An 18,469-nucleotide genomic window follows, 5' to 3' on the forward strand; every position below is an offset into this window, starting at 1 on the left:
CAGACTTATGGTGAGATAAAGGCCAAGCGCCCCCGAGCCTTCGTCGAGCCCGTCGGCTCCTTTCCCTCACGAGACCTTGTACCAACAGCCAGCAGTAAAGATGTCAGACCCTCATCGCGATGTATCGCAATACAAGTACTCGGCCATGTCCAACCTGGTCCTCCAGGCGGACCGTCGGTTTGTCACACGACGAACTGACGAGGCTACGGGCGACCCTGAATCTCTTGCTGGACGATTGAGCATCAAGGACATGGGCGCCAGAGTTGCGCGGGATGAGGCACCAAAGCAGAAGAAGCAACCTGGAATGCCCGACATCGAAAGAGGTGCTCTAAAAGAGGGTGAAGATGTTCTACTTAGAGAACAGCGGAGACGGAAAGCGGAGGCACAACAGCGGAGAGGAACTGGTGTTCTCGGCGCAAACGATGCTTTGATTGAGGGCATTACATATCGGCCACGAACGCAAGCAACACGCGTCACTTTCGATTTAATACTGACTTTAGTTGCCAAAAACTTGGGCGACGTGCCTCAGGAGGTTGTCCGCAGCGCGGCCGATGCCGTGTTGGAGTATCTGAAAGATGATGACTTGAAGGATTTGGACAAGAAGCGGGAAATCGACGATATACTGGGATCAACTTTGAATCCTAAACAGTTCAACGAGCTCGTCAATCTGGGAAAGAAGATAACCGACCACGACGCGCAAGACGATGATGAAGATGTTAATATGGGCGATACTAATGGCGATGATGCTGAGATTGATGAGCGCCAAGGTGTTGCCGTAGCTTTTGACGAGGACGAGGACGAAGATAAAATTATTAACGAGGTCCGGGACGAATCCTCCGAGGACGAAGAGGGTGAAGACGAAGATGACGCAAATGGCGAGGCCTCTGGACCTAAACCAGTTGAGGACCTGGATGACGACGAAATGGTCCTGGACACAGGCCCAGGAGGTGCCAAAAGAAAAAGCGAAGAGAAGAGCTCGATATCTGCTCGAGATGTTGACGCGTTTTGGCTGCAGCGCCAGATCGGTACTCTGTATCCCGACGCTCATGAACAATCGAACAAGACCAAAGAAGCTCTTCGTATCCTTTCTGGTGAACCGGATGAGCCCGAAGGTGAAGAGAAATCTCTGCGGGAAATAGAAAACGACCTCATGGAATTGTTCGATTTTGAGCATCATGAGCTTGTGCAGAAACTTGTCGAAAACAGAGAAAAAGTCTTTTGGCTGACGAAGCTGGCACGTGCGGAGTCTGCTGAAGACCGTGAAAATGTCGAACGCGAGATAGTCTCTGAAGGCCTTCAGTGGATTTTGAACGAGTTACGAGGCAAAGCCAACGCCGGAGATGACAGGAAAGGAAGGGTAGACATCAAGATGGATATTGCAGTGCCCGCTTCGTTCAACGCTGAAGCGCCAAAGCAAGAACGATCAGAGGGACAATTGGTTGGAGGTCTACAACCCAAGAAAGTTGTCAATCTTGACAACCTGGTGTTTGATCAAGGTAATCATCTCATGACAAATGCCAAGGTCCGATTGCCAGAAGGCTCTACGAAGAGATCCTTCAAGGGCTACGAGGAGATTCATGTTCCACCACCCAAGAAGAGAAACGAGCCTGGAGATGTCCTGATTCCCATTACCGATATGCCCGAGTGGTCGCGTCTTCCATTCAGCACTGCCAAGTCTCTGAACAAAATTCAGTCGAAATGCTACCCTTCGGCTTTCCAGGACGACGGCAACATGCTTGTGTGTGCCCCCACTGGTAGTGGTAAGACAAACGTTGCGATGTTGACCATTCTGCGAGAGATTGGCAAGAACAGAAACCCAGAGACCGGTGACATTGAACTGGATGCTTTCAAAATTGTGTACATTGCTCCCTTGAAGGCTCTGGTCCAGGAACAAGTTGGCAACTTCGGGAAGAGACTTGAGCCCTATGGTGTTCGTGTTTCCGAGTTGACCGGCGATCGACAGCTCACCAAGCAGCAAATTGCCGAGACTCAGATCATTGTCACTACACCTGAGAAGTGGGATGTCATCACCAGAAAGTCCAATGACCTCACGTACACAAACCTCGTTCGACTCGTGATTATCGATGAAATTCACTTGCTACACGACGACCGTGGTCCTGTTCTGGAGAGTATCGTCGCCCGAACCATCAGGAAGACGGAACAAACCGGCGAGCCTGTTCGGATTGTCGGATTATCTGCTACCTTGCCTAACTACAAGGACGTGGCGAGCTTTTTGCGTTGTGATATCAAAAAGGATCTCTTCCACTTTGACAGTACTTTTAGACCTTGCCCGCTACGCCAGGAGTTCATTGGCGTCACGGACCGCAAGGCTATCAAACAGTTGAAGACCATGAATGACGTCACTTACAACAAGGTCATGGAGCATGTTGGTTCAAACAGGAACCAAATGATCATATTTGTTCATTCAAGGAAAGAGACTGCAAAGACTGCCAAGTACATCCGAGATAAAGCCCTTGAGTTGGACACCATTAATCAAATCCTTCGACATGACGCGGGAAGTCGAGAGGTTCTCAACGAAGCCGCCAGCCAGGCAAACGATGCAGATCTCAAAGATATATTGCCGTATGGGTTCGGTATCCATCACGCCGGTATGAACAGAGTCGACAGAGCTGATGTGGAAGATCTCTTTGCGAGTGGTGCCATTCAAGTTTTGGTGTCAACGGCCACCCTCGCTTGGGGTGTCAATTTGCCTGCCCATACAGTTGTTATCAAGGGTACCCAGGTCTACTCGCCAGAAAAGGGTAGCTGGGTCGAGTTAAGCCCTCAAGACGTCCTCCAGATGCTTGGTCGTGCAGGTCGGCCGCAGTTTGACACCTATGGTGAAGGTATTATCATCACAACCCAGACCGAAATTCAATACTACCTCTCGCTGCTCAACCAGCAGCTGCCTATTGAAAGTCAGTTTGTCAGCAAATTAGTGGACAACCTAAACGCCGAAATTGTGCTAGGAAATGTCAGGACCCGCGATGAAGGTGTTGAGTGGCTAGGATATACCTATCTCTTTGTTCGGATGCTTCGATCCCCAGGACTCTATCAAGTTGGAGCTGAGTACGAAGATGACGATGCTCTGGAGCAGAAACGGGTCGACCTTATCCATTCCGCTGCGTTGATGCTGCGCAAGTCGAATCTTATCAAATATGACGAAAAGTCGGGCAAGCTGCAATCTACCGAATTGGGTCGAATCGCCTCACATTACTACATCACTTCTACATCCATGGATACCTATAACAACCTTATTCAGCCCTCTATTACCACAATCGAGCTTTTCCGTGTCTTTGCTCTGAGCGCTGAGTTCAAATACATTCCCGTGCGGCAGGATGAGAAGCTTGAGTTGGCAAAGCTCATGGGCAGGGTACCTGTCCCCGTTAAGGAGAGCATAGAAGAGCCGCATGCAAAGATCAACGTTCTCCTGCAAGCATACATCTCTCGACTCAAACTTGAGGGACTTGCTCTTATGGCGGATATGGTATACGTCACTCAGAGTGCCGGACGTATCTTGCGTGCTGTCTTTGAAATTGCTCTTAGGAAAGGCTGGGCTTCTGTTGCGAAGACTGCGCTGGATCTGTGTAAGATGGCTGAGAAACGCATGTGGCCAACTATGTCACCTTTGCGCCAGTTCCCTACTTGCTCTAAAGATATAATTCAGAAGGCAGAGCGGATCGACGTTCCGTGGAGCAGCTACTTTGACCTCGACCCTCCTCGCATGGGCGAGTTACTCGGCATGCCCAAGGCTGGGAGAGCCGTTTGTGGCTTTGTCGCCAAGTTCCCGAGAGTCGATGTTCAAGCTCAAGTCCAGCCAATGACACGGTCAATGCTTAGAGTAGAACTCAGCATCACTCCTAATTTCGAGTGGGATGACAGTCTGCACGGCGCTGCTGAGAGTTTCTGGGTAATCGTTGAAGACTGTGACGGCGAGGACATTTTGTTCCAGGATACGTTCCTTTTGCGCAAGTACTATGCCGAGTCCGAGTCGAATGAGCACGTTGTTGACTTCACCGTCCCCATCACCGACCCAATGCCTCCCAACTACTTTGTGTCTGTAATTTCAGACAGATGGATGCACTCGGAGACAAGACTAGCCGTCCCATTCCACAAGCTCATTCTGCCGAATAAATTCCCGCCTCACACCGAACTCTTGGAATTGCAGCCTCTCCCTGTTTCTGCCCTGAAGGTCTCTAATTATGTTGAATTGTACCCTCATTGGACCCAATTCAACCGGATTCAGACCCAAACCTTCAACTCCTTGTACAAGACTGATCAGAATGTCTTTATTGGCGCCCCGACCGGCAGTGGCAAAACGGTGTGTGCCGAGTTTGCCATTCTTCGCCACTGGACGCAGGGTGGTGATGGTCGAACGGTCTACATTGCCCCCTTCCAGGAGGTTGTTGACGCCAGGCTACAAGACTGGCAGAAGAGACTGGCACATCTGAACGGCGGAAAGGAGATTGTCAAGCTGACTGGAGAGACCGCTACCGACTTGAAGCTTTTGGAGAAGGGTGACCTTATCTTGGCGACACCAACGCAGTGGGATGTGCTGTCCAGGCAGTGGAAGAGACGCAAGAATGTCCAAACTATTCAGCTGTTCATTGCCGACGACATCCATATGCTTGGAGGTTATATGGGCTATGTCTACGAGATCATTGTCTCGCGCATGCACTACATTCGGACGCAGACAGAATTGCCGATGCGCATCATTGCATTGAGTGTCTCCTTGGCAAATGCGCGAGACGTAGGTGAGTGGATTGACGCAAAGAAACATGACATTTACAACTTCAGTCCGCATGTTAGACCTGTGCCACTGGAGCTGCACGTTCAGTCTTACTCGAACTCTCATTTCCCGTCCCTCATGCTGGCTATGGCGAAGCCTGCCTACCTCGCCATCAGTCAGATGTCTCCGGACCAGCCAGCCATGATTTTCGTATCTAGCCGCAAGCAAGCAAGACAAACGGCAAGAGATTTGCTTGCCGCTTGCGTTGCGGATGATGATGAGGACCGCTTCCTGCACGCCGAGGTAGAGCAGATGCGACCACTTCTGGACCGTGTCCATGAGGAAGCTTTGGCCGAGGCGCTCTCACATGGTATTGGATACTACCACGAGGCCCTGAGCCAGAATGACAAGCGCATTGTCAAGCATTTATACGATAATGGAGCTATTCAGGTACTCGTTGCCTCACGGGACACATGCTGGGAGCTGACCAGCACAGCGCACCTTGTCATTGTCATGGGCACTCAGTACTTTGAGGGAAGGGAACATCGATATGTGGACTACCCACTCAGTGAAGTATTGCAAATGTTTGGCAAGTCCTTGAAGCCGTCCAAGGATGGAAGAGGACGCGGCGTTCTGATGGTTCCCTTGGTAAAGCGTGAGTATTACAAGAAGTTCTTGAACGAAGCTCTGCCTGTCGAGTCACACCTCCACAACTACCTTCATGATGCTTTTGTGACGGAAATCAGCACAAAGATGATCGAATCCGGTGATGATGCCATCAACTGGACCACGTTCACCTACTTTTATCGCCGACTGCTTGCCAACCCTAGCTACTACAGCTTGACCAGCACCACCCACGACGGCCTCAGCAATTACATGTCTGACCTCGTGGAGACAACATTGCGAGAGCTGAGCGAGTCCAAGATCATTGACTTTGACGAAGAGGACGGGAGTGTCTCGCCTCAAAACGCGGCCATGATTGGCGCGTACTACAACATCTCTTACGTTACAATGCAGACTTTCCTACTGTCGTTGAGCGGACGAACCAAGTTGAAGGGAATTCTTGAGATTGTCGCCTCCGCCACTGAGTTTGAATCGATTCAAGTGCGACGCCATGAAGAGAGTCTGCTTCGCCGCATTTACGACAGAGTCCCCGTCAAGATGTCGCAACCTGTGTATGACTCGCCTCATTTCAAGGCCTTTGTCCTTCTTCAAGCACACTTCTCCAGGATGCAGCTTCCTATTGATCTGGCGACGGACCAGGAAACGCTGCTGTCAAGAGTACTCAGCCTCCTAAGTGCCATGGTTGATGTTCTGTCGTCCGATGGCCACCTCAATGCCATGAACGCCATGGAGATGTCTCAAATGGTCGTGCAAGCTATGTGGGATCGAGATAGCCCACTGAAGCAGATTCCTCACTTTACGCAAGAGGTGGTCAAGGTTGCGAATGACTTTGGGTAAGTTGTTGAATGCGTTCAAAGTGAAGTTTTTTTAGAAAATTCATTGTAGGAGTTGGTGTGCTAACGCGGCCCACAGTATCAAAGATATCTTTGACTTCATGGAAGCCATGAACCCCGACGAAAACGCCGAATACAATAACCTGGTTAAAAGTCTTGGCCTGTCACAGAAACAGCTTGCAGAGGCAGCGGGCTTTACAAACGATAAATATCCAGACCTTGAGTTCGAGCATGAAGTCCTTGACGGAGATGAAATCCAGGCAGGTGAGCCATCGTATCTCAGCATCAAGATAACACGCAATGTGGAAGAGGACGATGAGCTCGACTCCACTGTGCACGCACCATTCTACCCGACGAAGAAGACGGAGAACTGGTGGCTGGTGGTTGGCGATGACAAGACTCGCAATCTCTTGGCTATCAAGCGAGTGACAATTGGTCGTGAACTCAATGTTAAACTTGAGTACACTGTACCAGCAGCAGGCGAGCATAACCTGAAGCTCTTCTTGATGAGCGACAGTTATGTGGGAGTGGACCAGGAGCGCGAGTTTACAGTCACAGCGGCTGAGGGAATGGACGTGGATGATGAAGACGATGAAAATGAGGAGGAATAGACGTGCCGGGGGGGAGAAACTTGATGGCTGTGCCGTGAGTACGAATATGTACAATACCTGACACTACGGGATGAGATTTACAAATGTCAAATACATGAATGGTCATCTTTCCCCCTCCCTCTGACTTGGCTCATTCAATTTCCTACCGATGATCGACTCCAATTGTGACGGGTTTCATGCACCGCCACGGTCGAGGAGCTGAGAGGTCGGGCGCGGTCCTCAGCGCGTGAGGGCTTCAATCCAATTCCGGACGAGACACACACCACTGACAACGGCGAGAAGTGGCGTCAGAAACATAATGGCAGTGAGTAGGCAGTGATTGAGCGATGGTGGCTGCGTTTGGGGCTTTCAAATGTTGTGAGCGGGCGAGGCGGTTGAGCACAAGCGGCAGCTGGCCGGATCACTGGCTTTGCTTCTCCGTGGCGCCAGGCGTGAATTACGAGACTGGAGTCGCGCAGATTCCATGGGCTGGCCTGTGAGGTCTGCCAGGGCTGCCGCCTACTGCTTCGATGCCTCGATGCCCCGACCCTCTGAGAGAGAGAGGGAGAGAGAGCATCAGCCGGGATCATCTCGATGAGCGACTCGGCGGTCACGTGACAGCTCTTCTTACTGGTGACGTTTGAGGTGCTTCCTTGGCTGCTCTGCCCAGCCGACACCAATTTCCCTTCATCAACCCCCATCCAAGGCAGAACGCGGGAGTGGCTGGGATTCTTGGCAATTGCGCAATCCATTCCTACAATCTTGGCCGTTTTTGCGCCAGCACGCTTTTGCGACTTCACCTCGTCACGATTTACGCCCTACGCGACCCGAAACGCGTTCAGCCACCTGACTGAGCTCTCCCCTTCGTGTAGCTACACAACGTTGCACCTCAACCACGAAGCCAATTCTTCCACTCCCACCGAACAATCGCGCGTCGTCGCCATCTCAACTCTTGCGCCGCAATGGCCGAAAAGGCATCCGAGAACGCTGACATCACGGCGCCAGTTGCTGATACTGGTGTTGGTGCTGGCGCTGGCGCTGGTGATGGTGCTGGTGCTGGTGCGGACGCTGATGCCGATGCTCCTCCTCCTCCTCCTCCCGCTGCTGCTGCTGCTGCTGCTGTTCCCGAGACTAAGGCTGATGAGGCCAAGCCAGAGGGCGGAGCTGTCGAGGATGGCGCCGAGGGCTCAGACGGTGAGTTTTTGCACGCAACAAGAAGCGGAGCAGTCGCGTGCGACCAAGAGACATGGTCAAAGATCGGGCGAAAATTTCTCTTCAGTCGCGTCGCAGCCCAAGGTGGCTTTGCTTTACCTGGCGGACCTTGCTGACAAGATGATGCGACACTAGAGCCCAAGCCTGCCGAAGCTACTGACAAGACGACCGAGAAGGCCGAACCCGACAAGGACACCACCGCCGGCGATGCCCACGTCGAAACGGAGGACGCGCCGGACACCACAGCGGTCGAGGGAGACACTACCATAGTTTCCATCGCAGAGACCCCGACAGCGAAAGCCAAGGGGGGCCGCCGCAAGTCTACTGGAGGCGGTCTAAGTAGAAAGGGATCAAAGGCCCGCCTGACTCACACTGATGCCAAACCTGGTGATCATTTCTTGGTGAAACTCAAGGGTTTCCCCGCATGGCCCGCCATTATTTGCGACGAGGACATGCTGCCTCACGCCCTCGTCACTAGCCGGCCCGTCTCTGCGGCCAGACCAGATGGTACATATGCTGAAGCTTTTGCCGATGGCGGCAAGCGTATCAAGGACCGAACCTTTCCCGTCATGTATCTGCACACTAACGAGTTGTGAGTTTGCCCTGCTCATGCACCACATGTTTGGAACCGTCTTGTATTTGCTGACTTGCACGCACAGTGGATGGGAGAAGAACACCAACCTTTCGGAGCTTAGTGCCGACAAGGCCAAGGAGACCATCAACGATAAAATGCGCAAAGACTTGAAGGCCGCGTTTGAACTGGCCATCGAGCACCACCCCGTCGAGTACTACAAGGACATCCTCAAGAGCTTCCAGGAAGAACTGATTGCTCAGGAAGAGGCGCGGAAAGAAGCCGCTGCCACCCCCAAGAAAGGAAAGAAGGGAAAAAGCAAGGCTACTGATGAAGAAGAAGACGCCGAGATGGCTGAGCCGGATGCTTCTGCCAAAAAGTCCAGGAAGAGAAAGGCAGAGGACGAGGCTGCTGTAAGTGACAACAACAAACACCGTGTGCATGACGAATCCCAAGCGCGCCTGTGGACTAATGTTTCACGTCACAAAGACCCCCCAACGCGCCGACTCTGTCAAGAAACCCAAGATTAAACTAAACACGTCATCTACGCCAAAGACAGCAAACGGAGCCGGTACGCCAAAGTCTACTGCTGGGTCCGCTGCCAAAATTACCAAGGTCAAGGCCAAGAAACCAAAGGAGGCCAAGGAGGCGGGCGAGAAGAAGGCTGAGAGCTCCAAGGAGAGCAAGATTGACCCTGAGGAGCGCCACAAGCGCAAGGTGGTAAGTCTTCGACATGTGTGTGTTGTAGCGTGCCTCGACAAGCTGTGTTGCTGACTGAGACGACAGAAGGAAGTGTTGTTCCTCCGTCACAAGCTTCAAAAGGGTCTCTTGACAAGAGAGCAGCAACCCAAGGAGGAGGAGATGCAGGGCATGTCAGACTTCATCACTCTGCTCGAGAAGTTTGGAGACCTCGAAGTATCCATCATCCGGGCTACCAAGATCAACAAGGTGCTGAAGGCCATCCTCAAGCTTGATGCCATCCCTCGCGAAGAGGAATTCCAGTTCAAGAAGCGATCACAGTCTCTTCTTGATAAGTGGAACAAGTTGCTGGCCAGTGACACTTCGGCAAACGGAGTGAATGGCGCGCAAGAGTCACATGTTGAAGCCAAAAAATCCGACGCCAACGGCGTCAAAGTAGACGGCGAGCCCAAATCTGAGGCTGCTGCGGAGCCAAAAGCCGACAAGGCTGATGCTGGCGAGCCAACCAGTGTCAAGGCCGCTGATGAGGTTAGTTGACGGGATACGTCGGTCGTTGATGGACGAGCTCTAATGTTTTGTCGTAGTAAACCACGACTGGCGGCACCCGCTTCCTCAGCTGTCCTTGGTGCGCGAGTAAAAGCCGCCACTGGGCTTCAGGGGCGCAGCTGCTAATCTAGCAAATTACTTGTTTTCTACCATGTTTATGTCTACAGAACCAATCGAGGAGTTATATCATTTTCTTGTTTCGAGTCTTGTCTGACGTGTGCTGGTTCTTTTCGAGGCGCAGGGGCGAGAGATATTGCCGTATGTTTTACATCAGACAGCTCTGGTCGGGCTGGGACGGGGTGGTTGGTGTATGAGTATTTCCTTGCCTTGAAGAATCGTCAAAACACCGACGACAGTTGCTCCAACGGCGTCTTTGAGACCGAGTTTCACCCCGCATCGCTGCCATGTACACGAGCATTTCGTGGCTACGGCTCCTCAAGCCCATGCATGGGTGCGACGAATACACAAAGGGGTCGGCGAGAGACACCCACTGACGAGGCTACAACGGGCACACAGAAGCAAAGAACAAAAAAAAATTCACAAGAGGTGTGGCGTGGCTGGGATGATGGGACGCAGGCCGAGCCAGGCCAGGACAGGACAGACGCGAGGTCAGTTTTGCGGGAGGAATGGGAGCGGCGAACATATTCGTGGTCACTAGTCGGATGAGCCAGAGAACTGCGGTGTGTCTATCGGCACGGCTAAACGTTCCAAGTATCTATTTAGCTTTATGAATTTCACGATGGGATATTTTCGAGACAAGTCAGCACAGCTCATGACACACGGCGCGAGTGTTGTCAGGCGAGGAGGTCACGCTGAGTCTCGACGAGATGCATCTTTCAAGGTGAAAACGAGGAGGTTGAAGAAGGGGTGTGGCGAGTGCGCTGACTGGGTCGTGTAAATTAGCCCACGACGGCCTCAAAGAGTCAAAGAGGACAGAATCAATTCCGAGCCGGATGAATCCCACGATGAACACTTGGAGACGCCTATTTTGCACGCCGTCGCCGTCTTCCCGTCGTTGCCGTCTGCCGCTGCGAGCTGCCAGGCAGGCTGTACAGTGTCGCTTACAGTGCGAATTGTCTTGCGAAACCGTGACGGGAACGTGGAATCGGGCGCGTCTCCTGCCTGGCCATCTTCAATCTTCAATTGAAGAAAACCCCCCCAAAAATCAGTGCTTCAGACTTCTCTCAGGAGCGAAGCGGCGTCGCAGGCAAATCTCCGGGGCTCCCAGGATGGACCAAGAAGTCGAGGTCCGGGATACATTTGCCCAACAAGACCACCAGGTACGGTCATTTCTCCGTTCACAGTCACTTCAGGCGTTATTAACCGGGGCCGTCGCGGCATGTAGGTTGCTTACATCTTCGACCCTGACCATGGCGACGATTCTCCCCGGGACCAGAGGGCGCCGAAAAGACGGCGACTTTCCAAGGGTGCAAGCAAGAAGAGCGTCGGGAGTGGCGAGGCGCCGCTCTTCGTGCCGTTGCTCAATGGCGCCGAGCAGGAGGCATTTGTGAGACTGAGGCAGAAGAGGTTTGAGGAGGCGTGGGGGATGATTGATCTCAGGATCCAGGCAAGCATTCTTCACTCCGGGACGAATTGTTTCCTTTATCGATTTGGCTGTCACTGACGCGGCGTAGGCGATTTTGCGAGAGTCCAACTCGGCGACGCTGGATCAAGTCTCGGCATTTGTGAACGATGCTGCGGCCGTGGGGTATTGCATGCGCCCATCCACGTAAAAGACTTGTTTTCATGGGGACCCAGCAGCTGATTGATTCTTGGACAAGCACCGACCAAATACCCTCTGCGTTTCTCGTGACGGGGCCAAATATCGCTTCGCAAGGCTTGTTGTTCGAACAGCTCGCAGAGACGTTGGGCCAGCAGCCCGCCAGCCGGTTTGTGCGGCTGAAGTCCTCGGAGACGGCGACCCTCAAGGCTGCGTTGAAGAAGGCGATTAGAGATGCCATGGCGACGGCGGGAGACGAGGGTGAGGGCCTGCAGATTGATGATGCGCAGAATGTATGACCCCCCCTGCGGTTGCTGAATTGGGGAAAATCAAGGGTCGACGATACCTAGAGTACGATCTGGAGGCGTTGGAGGCTTTCATCAAGCCGCTTCGGTGTGAGCACGTCTTCGTGGCGTTTCAGGACAGCGAGGGCTTCGACAGCGGCTTGCTGTCCGACCTGATTGCTCTTTTCCAGTAGGTACCGCGCTTCTTTTTTCAGACGACTTTTGCGCTCATTACCGTTGCTAGCTCTTGGCGTCCCCGGATTCCGTTCACGTTGCTGTTTGGCGTCGCCACGTCGGTGGAGTTACTGCAGGCACGCCTGCTCAAGTCTGCGTGCCGGCTGGTGTACGGCGCGCAATTTGATGCCGCCCAGGCGGGCAACATTGTCGAAACAGTCTTCAAAGGAGCCATTGCCGCTGCTGATGTTCCCCTGATAGTGGGTGCGCCTCTCCTTCAGAGCATGCTGGATCGTCAGCATGAACAGGTAGCTGGCATTCAATCATTTATCAGCTCCCTCAAGGTATTTCGCGGCCTGATGTTCTCGTCTTCTACTGTGATGGAAATGTCTGACCTGGAAAAGTACGCATACATGTGTCACTTCTACGCAAATCCACTCAGCATCCTTTGTTCCCCCGATGGTGACGACCTTCTCCAGGTAGAGCACCTCGAAGCCGCCCGCAATTTGCCTTCGTTTCGGCACACTGTCGAGCGGGAAGTAGAGAAAAACACGCGAGAATCGCTCCAGCACGCCAAGTCTTTACTTGACAACAACGACTACCTTCTCGGCCAAATCAGACGCGGGAAAACTACCAAGCAGACCTGCGCAGAAAGACACCTCCGCTCTCTACTGATTTCGCAAGCTGCGGGTGCGCAACGAGGCTCTTTTTCAAGGGTATATGCTGACAGTATGGGGGGTGGCGCTTCGATGCCACCTGGACAGTCCACCGCACTGGTAGCGGCTATCCGCAGGATGAATCCAGATGAGTTATCCGTGGCGCTCGGTGGCATTATTGGCATTTTCAAAGAGGGGGATGCAATGCTCCGTCTGGGACCATCTGACAACGAGCAGGATCAACAAGCGCGAAGTACACTGGAGACCAAACTCGAGGACCTGAAGCGGCTCAAGGCCAACGCAGACGAGCAAGGAATGTCACTACGAAGCAAATACAGTGGACAAAGCAAAATCATGCGCACCACCGTCATTGCGCAGAAGGTCCAGCTGAGCCAGGACTCTGCGGCCCTCCGCGACGAGGACAAGAGATTCACCGAGATTGTCGACCATGTAACGGATGCACTGGCTGCTTATTCCCCTAGCACGAACCCCAGCGACGTCTTGTTTGCTGAGTGCTGGCTCTACGACTCCAAGTCCCCCTCGCGACAAGTGTTCGTCCCTCGACCACGGGCGGTGTTTGAGCGTAGCCTCGGCCGTCCGCACGATTATCTCGGATGCTCATGCTGCAAGGCCGGTGGCGAGGGCCTTCAGGCAACGCTCCCTGCCACATCTATTCTGTACCAGTTGTACCTCGAGACAGGGAGCTTGATCAACGTTGCAGATTTGTGGTCAGCCTTTCATGCACTGGTAAGTGAAAAGGAAGACGATGATCGGAAAACGCTGGTAATGTTTTATCGGGGTCTTGCGGAACTGCGGGCTCTAGGATTTGTCAAAAATAGTAAGAAAAAGGTAGATCATATCGCCAAGGTAAAGTGGCTCTAGCAGAAGCAGTCAGCTTGGAGCGCCTGGAATCATGCTCATGCAGAAATGAGCCTTCTAAAAATAATGACATAATGAAACACTGGAAAATGATGGCCCAGAAAGGCCTGCGACTGAAGGAGGCACAAGGCGAGCCCAGACAGTGACACGGCCAACGTAAATGTGTCAGGTCTCTGGCCCAATGATGGCAAAGACAAGAGAGTGTTTTCAATGAGACGAGACTCTGTCCACCGAGAATCAAATTCGACGCCCCGTGTAATTTAAACGTCTTTTTATTTCCAAGACACGTGGCACATTTGGTTAGCTATCAACCAACATTTCTGTAGCGCCCGGAACACCAACGACGAGAATCAACAAAGAGAGGGTCTCACAGGAACAAGCACAGGCCTCTCTGCTCAAGGTCAGGCTGGCCGATAACCAAGGCAAAGCGGCTAGCCTATACGCGACCAACGGTGAAGTGATGGAATCGATGCGCAGTACGGCGCGAAGAGACCTGATGGCGCCGGGAGCGAAATTACATATATACATAAATAGAAAAGGCGGCGTTATATTTGTACTGGGGACCCTTCACAGGTCAAATAGTACATTGCCACGCAGAAAAGAAGCATAAGTTGAGCGGCGAACGAGTGTGACGCCGGGGAGTAATTGAGACATCTGGCGGAGTAGTACTGAAATTGAGGGGTACTAAAAAAAGAAGCCAGAGTTGTTGTTTGTTCGCAAGGCTGATGAGATTGGTGTGAGAGAGCGAGACATTTTGACCCGCTTTGGGCACTGGGCTTTTAGCTAGGGGATGAGCGAAACTTTTGATTTTTGAGTCAGCAGAGACAAGACAAGCATGTTGATGACTCTTGTGCGTCTAGTGGATCGTTTGTCTGTCTGCTCCGTAGTTACGCGGAGACACACAGTCATCAGAGTGAGATTTGTGCGAGTCGTGCGTGGTGGTGGAACTTGGTGCGGGCGACGACGCTTGATTCCTTGAGCTGGTCGAATGTCTCGGACAAGAGGCGTTGGCCTATTGGCGGCGTGCTCACGGGTTGGGTCAGTGAGCAACCCATCTGGCAGTGTTTTGCGTTTTCGTAAGGGCCACGACCATGTGGACGAGCGGCGACAGGGTAGAGCGGGACAAAGGACCAATTTCGACGTGTTTACCTGACGCTCGTTATGTTGAAGTCTTGATAGTGCCCTTTGTGGGTCATGGAACCGGCAGATCGGATGCTCTCGGGTCCTCCTGCTAAGTAAACAAGGCACGCACCGCCGAATGCAATCATCCGTACTCCGTATCCGGCACTCAATAGTCAGGTAGGTAGTACTAGTATGCGCATATGAGCGGATGCAAGTATGGCGTCTTCCATGTGCCACTGCAACAGTAGTCCAGAATAGTCAACGGAATCAGCATATCGAAGGGTGTATGGGCTTGGCCTCCTTCGCTGTGCCGCTGGGGCTGGGTTAGGTGTCACGGAGCAATATCCCATTTCGTTTGGCGATAAGTCGGGTGATATATATTGGATTCACGGACCCACGCCTTGCACATGCAACCAAATAGACGTGCAACCAACTTGACGGAAGGATCCCCGTTGGAAGCCCCAAGTCTTATTTAGCCATGGGCAAGTAAGAGGGATCTGGGGAACGAGACGCCTCGTACAGGCTGATTCGTTTATCTGCATCGGATATCTAGATGGGCCATGATGGTCAGATGGCAATGGCTGCTGTTGGTGGAAGCAAATTGGATGTGAGAAGTACCTCTTTCTTTGCTGTCGATGGGCTTTCCCCGTTTTGCTTGCTTCTTGGCCTCGCCTCGTCTTGTCTCGTTTTGCCCCATCTCTCGTCATCTTGCTTAGTTGGATTTGCCAGTCACATTCCAGACATTGACAAACTGAGGCAAACACCTGGGCCTGTTAGCTTGGGCACTTGAGCAGCCTTGGCTTTGGCGGTGTCTCTGATTACGGACCAGTCGCACTTGGCGATTTGTGTGGTTCGGACGTCCAACCTGTTCCATACTTATGTATGTGAGTTTCGAGAGTCTGTCCCCAGGTTGCCCATGTTGGCTCGCCTGGGCCCGGTTTTGCACTGGAGAGCTCGGGCCCCACCCCCTCTACTTTCCGGGAGAGAAGGAGCTCTCGAGGCAATTCGCGGAGCAAGATGATTCGCTTCCACTCTGGGAAGGAGAGCTCCCCTCGAGTGCTGCCCGTAATGCTCCGTCCTCGCGGCGAAGTGATAAGTTAAGTACATAGTAAGTACGTACTGAGCCAGTTGCCGTTGCTAGCCCGACCAGCCGCCGTCCATCCGCGCCTGCCCCCTGCGCCTTGCCCCATGTGCCCCATGTTTTCTACCGTTGTTCGCAAGGTGCAAGGTGCTGCCCAGCTCCATCTAACATCTCGACCCTTCAGCCCAGCCTCAATATTGTTGCTACTGCTCCGTACGGACGACGACGCCAAGCCCAACCACTGACTTGCATGTGCGATTGGCGACGAACAAGGCGTGCCTTACCTGGGAAGGCGGGCAGGCTGACAGGCACAGCCTGCTAATCGTCCCTCACTCTATGATAGCCGTATCATGTACTCCATACTCCCTCTTTATCTACCCAGGTGTACGTCCTTATTGCCCGTCTCCTCTTTGACATTGGAAACTGGCCGTGGTCGATCGCATACGACCCGGCGTGGACCTCGTCTCCAATCCTCCAGTGACCACACACTACCACTGCCCGACCCATGCCCGGCTTATGTCTCACTCCTAGACTGCGTCCGTCGCATAAACCACGAGACGGCTGATTTTCCTCTCCTCTTTAGTATTCTGCTTGCTCGACAGGACAGGTTGCCGTCCACTTCCTCCGTGTTTTACCATATATCAGCACATACGTCTGGCTACAAAATAGACAAGGCTGGGGACACGCCGACGGGCATCGCAACTATGCGACTATTCTGTAACGGAAGAGAGGGCCAAGACCGGCCACGCGTGGCTCTTGCTGCCACTAATGCATCGGGGAACCATGACGATGATGATGGCCATCCAGGGTTGGGGGTCGACGTTGGTGGATGCACGAAGATACCAGCATGAGTCTCCACCAACACACGATCCTCTGCTCCGAATGCTGCACCCGCCACCCTGGCAAGCGAGACAAAGGTTCACGCTTTGCCTATACCAGCAGTTCTCTCCTCGCCTTGCTTCATTGTTCCTCCCCTCCAGCTAGGGGCCAGCGAGGTAACCGCTACAGCTCCTGCGCCCCCATTTCATGTCTGGGTCATGCCCAGCGCTGACAGGCCCTGACGCAGGTCTACTTCGTACGGAAGAACCAGTTAATTAATGCGTTGGCCGCTTGCGCCGCATCCACTGGCTAGAATCTGTGCCCTGTCCGCCGCCTCCATTTCGCTCCAGTGCCTCTAACCAGCAAGCAGTCAGCCATTCCCTGATAATCTTTTTGGCTGGGACCACGCAACACCATTGCCATGGCCCCGTGGGCTAGCTAACAGCTCGTTAGACCCGGCACCAGCGACACCATGATGGACTGTTGGAGCATGTGGAGTACGAGGCACCCCCCCCAGGGGCGTCCCATCCCACGACTTTCCCCCATGGGGGGTTCATGGTTCATAAGATGGAGAACAGCTGAAATCAGTGCAGGTGTTTCGAGTGTCTTTCTGCTTCATTGGCGCCGCCGGGTGCGGCCTGAAGAGACCATATGACGATTTTACTGGGCCGGTGTGAAGAGGGCTGGGATACCTCTACACTGCACGTAACAATAAAGACCCAGGAAGCCAAACTCATCTCGCTTTACTTATAACTGGCCGGCCCCTCCTCGTTACCTGACTCCTTGTCACTCTGCTTTGATTTCATCTGCTTCCGCCTATTCCTCTTGCTGTCCTGTACGTGTGCCCGTTATTGCGCATTGGTCCGAACCAAAGTCAAGAAATTTAAGTTTTGTGCTATCCTCTGTCTGCTGAAGGAAGTGCTTTGCGGCGGCCAGAGCCCATTGAGATTTGGTGGACGAGCGAAAGCAGATAGACAACCGAGGTGCCGCATACCAACCGATGCACGGATCCGGCCAACCGCTTCACATTCCACATCAGCCCGTCACTGCTCAAAGCATCATAGGACACTTCATTTGATCATTAATATCGCCGTCTTCGACAAAGTCAGACTTGAATCTTGTCCTGTCTTCCATCAGTGCTTGGCTGCAGCTTGGTGTCGACGTACCAGTCCCCATCATAGGGCAAAAGCGGAACAAAACTACATATACTTGATTCCAGCCGCTTCTGTGCAGCATACCAATTGTGCAGCTTGCCGGACGCCAGAAGCAAAAGGTGCTTTTCTGTGCTTTAGAAGCATCATTGCCTTGGGGATTTAATCCCGGCAATATACCCACGAGTCGTCAAAATGATGCATCGAGAGATGATGCCTTCACCACAGCCGCACTGCGAAACCTTTATTCAACGTCGCCTAGCACGCAACCCAGACCTAGCTTACAAGTTGCACCAGATGGCGCTTCCATTATCTCCTCTTGTCCAACTCACCACCGGTGCTATCCACCCCGATTTCCCTCAAACGGTCCTTCAATTTTGGCTCTTAACGGACGCGCAATTGGAAAGTCTAGCTCATTTCTACCACCAGAAATCGCCCTCGCTCTGGACCTCTCAGTATCCTTGTCCCGTTGTCTGGCTCTCCGACGTATCTCTGGAGGAGAAGCGCCGTAGGATGGGCAAGTTCATCGGCCTTAGAGGCTGCGATTCACCATCGTGGCTCAAGTCAGAGGACGAGATTGCTGCCGAGGCACGATTAGCCAGTATAGTTGCCCAACAAGAAGAGACTTGGAGAAAAAAGGTTCATCCTTGGTAAAGGGCAGAAACGAGGAAGAAGAAATTTCCAACACAAGAGAACGAGCACGAACTACAATCGTGATACCAGGATGCATGGCAAAAGACAGCAATGTGCTCACTGATGTTTTGCTGAGTGCGTTGGCC

General features: G+C 52.8%; 4 protein-coding genes across 4 annotated transcripts; all 4 read left to right on the plus strand.

The window, feature by feature from the left end:
- Nucleotides 1-100: 100 nt before the first annotated feature.
- MAM_07686 (Sec63 domain protein) lies at nucleotides 101-6,797 on the plus strand (the record flags this gene model as incomplete). Its single annotated transcript, XM_040826484.1, has 2 exons — nucleotides 101-6,186; nucleotides 6,266-6,797. The coding sequence occupies 2 exons, from the start codon at nucleotides 101-103 to the stop codon at nucleotides 6,795-6,797; spliced, it is 6,618 nt and encodes a 2,205-aa protein (XP_040675564.1).
- Nucleotides 6,798-7,738: 941 nt separating this feature from the next.
- Nucleotides 7,739-9,795, plus strand: MAM_07687 (PWWP domain-containing protein; the record flags this gene model as incomplete). Its single annotated transcript, XM_040826485.1, has 5 exons — nucleotides 7,739-7,970; nucleotides 8,124-8,580; nucleotides 8,648-8,972; nucleotides 9,049-9,279; nucleotides 9,346-9,795. 5 exons carry the CDS (start codon nucleotides 7,739-7,741, stop codon nucleotides 9,793-9,795), a joined length of 1,695 nt encoding a protein of 564 aa, XP_040675565.1.
- A 1,238-nt stretch (nucleotides 9,796-11,033) lies between these two features.
- On the plus strand, nucleotides 11,034-13,520 carry MAM_07688 (origin recognition complex subunit; the record flags this gene model as incomplete). The annotated part of the gene is made up of 6 exons (XM_040826486.1): nucleotides 11,034-11,084; nucleotides 11,150-11,311; nucleotides 11,439-11,512; nucleotides 11,586-11,817; nucleotides 11,859-11,998; nucleotides 12,053-13,520. 6 exons carry the CDS (start codon nucleotides 11,034-11,036, stop codon nucleotides 13,518-13,520), a joined length of 2,127 nt encoding a protein of 708 aa, XP_040675566.1.
- A 4,365-nt stretch (nucleotides 13,521-17,885) lies between these two features.
- MAM_07689 (beta-xylosidase) lies at nucleotides 17,886-18,344 on the plus strand (the record flags this gene model as incomplete). The annotated part of the gene is made up of 1 exon (XM_040826487.1): nucleotides 17,886-18,344. The coding sequence occupies one exon, from the start codon at nucleotides 17,886-17,888 to the stop codon at nucleotides 18,342-18,344; it is 459 nt and encodes a 152-aa protein (XP_040675567.1).
- Between the last annotated feature and the right edge of the window lie 125 nt (nucleotides 18,345-18,469).

The sequence above is a fragment of the Metarhizium album genome (assembly GCF_000804445.1).
Source record: "Metarhizium album ARSEF 1941 chromosome Unknown scaffold_34, whole genome shotgun sequence".
Lineage (NCBI taxonomy): Eukaryota > Fungi > Ascomycota > Sordariomycetes > Hypocreales > Clavicipitaceae > Metarhizium > Metarhizium album.